The sequence below is a fragment of the Octopus bimaculoides genome, chromosome 19 (assembly GCF_001194135.2).
Source record: "Octopus bimaculoides isolate UCB-OBI-ISO-001 chromosome 19, ASM119413v2, whole genome shotgun sequence".
NCBI classification, from domain to species: domain Eukaryota; kingdom Metazoa; phylum Mollusca; class Cephalopoda; order Octopoda; family Octopodidae; genus Octopus; species Octopus bimaculoides.
The window spans coordinates 25,314,235-25,316,636 of record NC_068999.1 but is presented as its reverse complement, the minus strand read 5'-3'; the positions used below and the strand labels follow the sequence as shown (position 1 = coordinate 25,316,636).

The window sequence follows — 2,402 nt, the reverse complement described above, 5'->3', positions numbered from 1 at the left end:
TGGCCACAGTCAAATGACTGAAACAAGTAAAAGAGTAAAAGAGTATTAATCAAAACTTCTAAAGAATCCTTTTGTCTTTTTTCTTTGGATATGGCCGTGAAATTGCCAAATAGGAAGAAAATTTCCTGTAGAATAGTTGTCTTTGAACAAACCACTGTCTAATCTAAATGCTAAATACTTTTTACATTCTTACAAAAGTGTAAATGGAATCACTTAAAGAAACCTTTTAGATGTATTTCATAATTGGAAATACAAATTTGTTTCTCACTTTAATATCTAAAATAATAACCTCTAAATTAGCTACAGTAAAACATTAAATTTAAAATATTTCAAATGAATAGAAATTAAACAATTTAATTATTGTTTTTAAGTCTAATAGACTGCACAGATCTTTGAATCCTTAATGAAAAATAGTATAGTAAATGCACAGGTAAATATATATCTTTAACAAGTCTTCTGTTTAATGTATTCCTTAAATATGTACTGAATTCACATTTATTTAGGTACATCAAATATGAAGTATAAACATTCTAAAATGTATATTTATAGGGCAAACGAGGTAAAGAAGGAAGTCCAGGAGAAGCTGGTCCAAAAGGACTTGGTGGAGATAAAGGCTATCCTGGTACTAAAGGACGTGATGGCTTTAAGGCAAGTGTTTCTTTCTATATTTATTAATCTAAGTGATCCTCTGAAATTCTTCACACTGTTAAGTGTGACAAAATTATATAAACATATGTATTGGTTAATATTATTCTATACATCTGAAGCTTTCTTGTTAAGGAAGCATATTAATACATTAAACATTTTCTTTCTGCCTTTCAATATTTAAAAGCTAATATTTTGTCAACCTTTACAGGGAGAACAAGGAGAAAGAGGTTACAGTGGACCTAAAGGCTTTCCTGGTGGGGCTGGTCGAAAAGGCAAAGTTGTAAGTACACCAAACACTGCTTGATTTGTTTTAACTATGAAGATTTTGTGAAATTTCTTTTCTTATAATTCAAAAAGTTCACATATTTTTTTACCTTTACATTCCTTCCACCATTTTTGTCTGTAATAGTTTTCATTGGGAATATTGTAATTAAACATGTAAAAGGTACATATATAAAAGCCAACTACTCATACTGATTGCATTTCATTCAGCAAAACTAATGTAAAAATATTTGTAATATCACTTGGGATCTTCCCACCAAAAAAAAAACAAAAAAACTCTACTCTACTGATACTCTATGGAAGAGATTACAGGCTTATATTTGATTGAGCTTATTGAACAATTATCCATCTAAACACCACCTTCAATTAACACTATTAAAATGAGTCAACAGGGAATCCTCAACATGATTAATCTGCTTGCTAAAAAAAAATTGAATCTCCCTCTGAGTACATTCAACTGTCTTAAAAAGAAGTTAAGACACATTAGATAATGTGTTGTTTGATTGGTGAAGTCATGGCTTGAATGCTTTTAATTATAGGTCTGTTTGATCAAAGTTAACCTAAGGTCAAATAACAACAATAAAGGCAATAACATAACTATCATGGTATACTAACTGAGTGGGTGGGTATGTGTATGGGGGTTCTTTGTAGTCACTTAACCAGCAAGAAATGGCAGCCAGCCCTCCCTTAAATCACACAATTTTGTCTTAAAGGGTGGATACAATAGATGTATGATATTAATAAAAAAGATGGTCTATAGTTAGAATGCCCTTATTCATTGGTCTGATTAATGCGAGCTGACCTTAGGCATAAAAACAACAGTCCATTTTCATAACAAACCATTCTCATTACAATGATTTTGAAAGTTGATGATTTTCACATTTCTGTGTGTAACAATTCAAATATATTTTCAAACATTTTAATAATCCTTTATAATGTTGAGAAGTTTTTCTTCTAAAAATTCATTCTGTAGGGGACAGGAGAGGTAATCATAGTGAAAGGAGAACGTGGTCCTATAGGTCCCCGTGGATACCATGGTCCATCTGGAAAAAGAGGTAAACAAGTTAATATATTCTTCACACAATTTCTATTTCAATTTTTTTTTTTTTTGCCGTTTTCCCTCTAGTCATAAACATTTCTTCCACTTTTGTTTTCATGTACATATTTCAAATTACTTATTTTCTATGATCCTGAGATAAATCTATCAATATGCAAAAGCTCTCTATATATCATCCAATAGCAGTGTAAACATGAGAAAATCTTGAACGAGGGAGGAAGGGTGCTGAAAAGTTCCTGGCTTTAAGGGTATTGCAAAAGGTGTGGTTGGGGGGCCCAACCCTCTGAGTTCTTTTACAAGGCTTAAAAAAACTGAAGGACCACTGCAATAAGTATGTGAATCTGAGAGGGGAATATGTTGAATAAAATCATAATTAAGTGATCCTCCTACATATATATATATATATATATATATA

General features: G+C 31.1%; 1 protein-coding gene across 1 annotated transcript in view; it reads left to right on the top strand.

Annotated features, from left to right (window-relative positions):
- Positions 1-2,402, top strand: part of LOC106883718 (collagen alpha-5(IV) chain) — a 182,189-nt gene that overhangs the window by 140,430 nt on the left and 39,357 nt on the right. Inside the window, exons 11-13 of the mRNA XM_052974901.1 lie at positions 550-648; positions 857-928; positions 1,904-1,985. Of these exons, the coding sequence (XP_052830861.1) occupies positions 550-648; positions 857-928; positions 1,904-1,985 (253 nt within the window). The remainder of the gene's footprint in view (positions 1-549; positions 649-856; positions 929-1,903; positions 1,986-2,402) is intronic.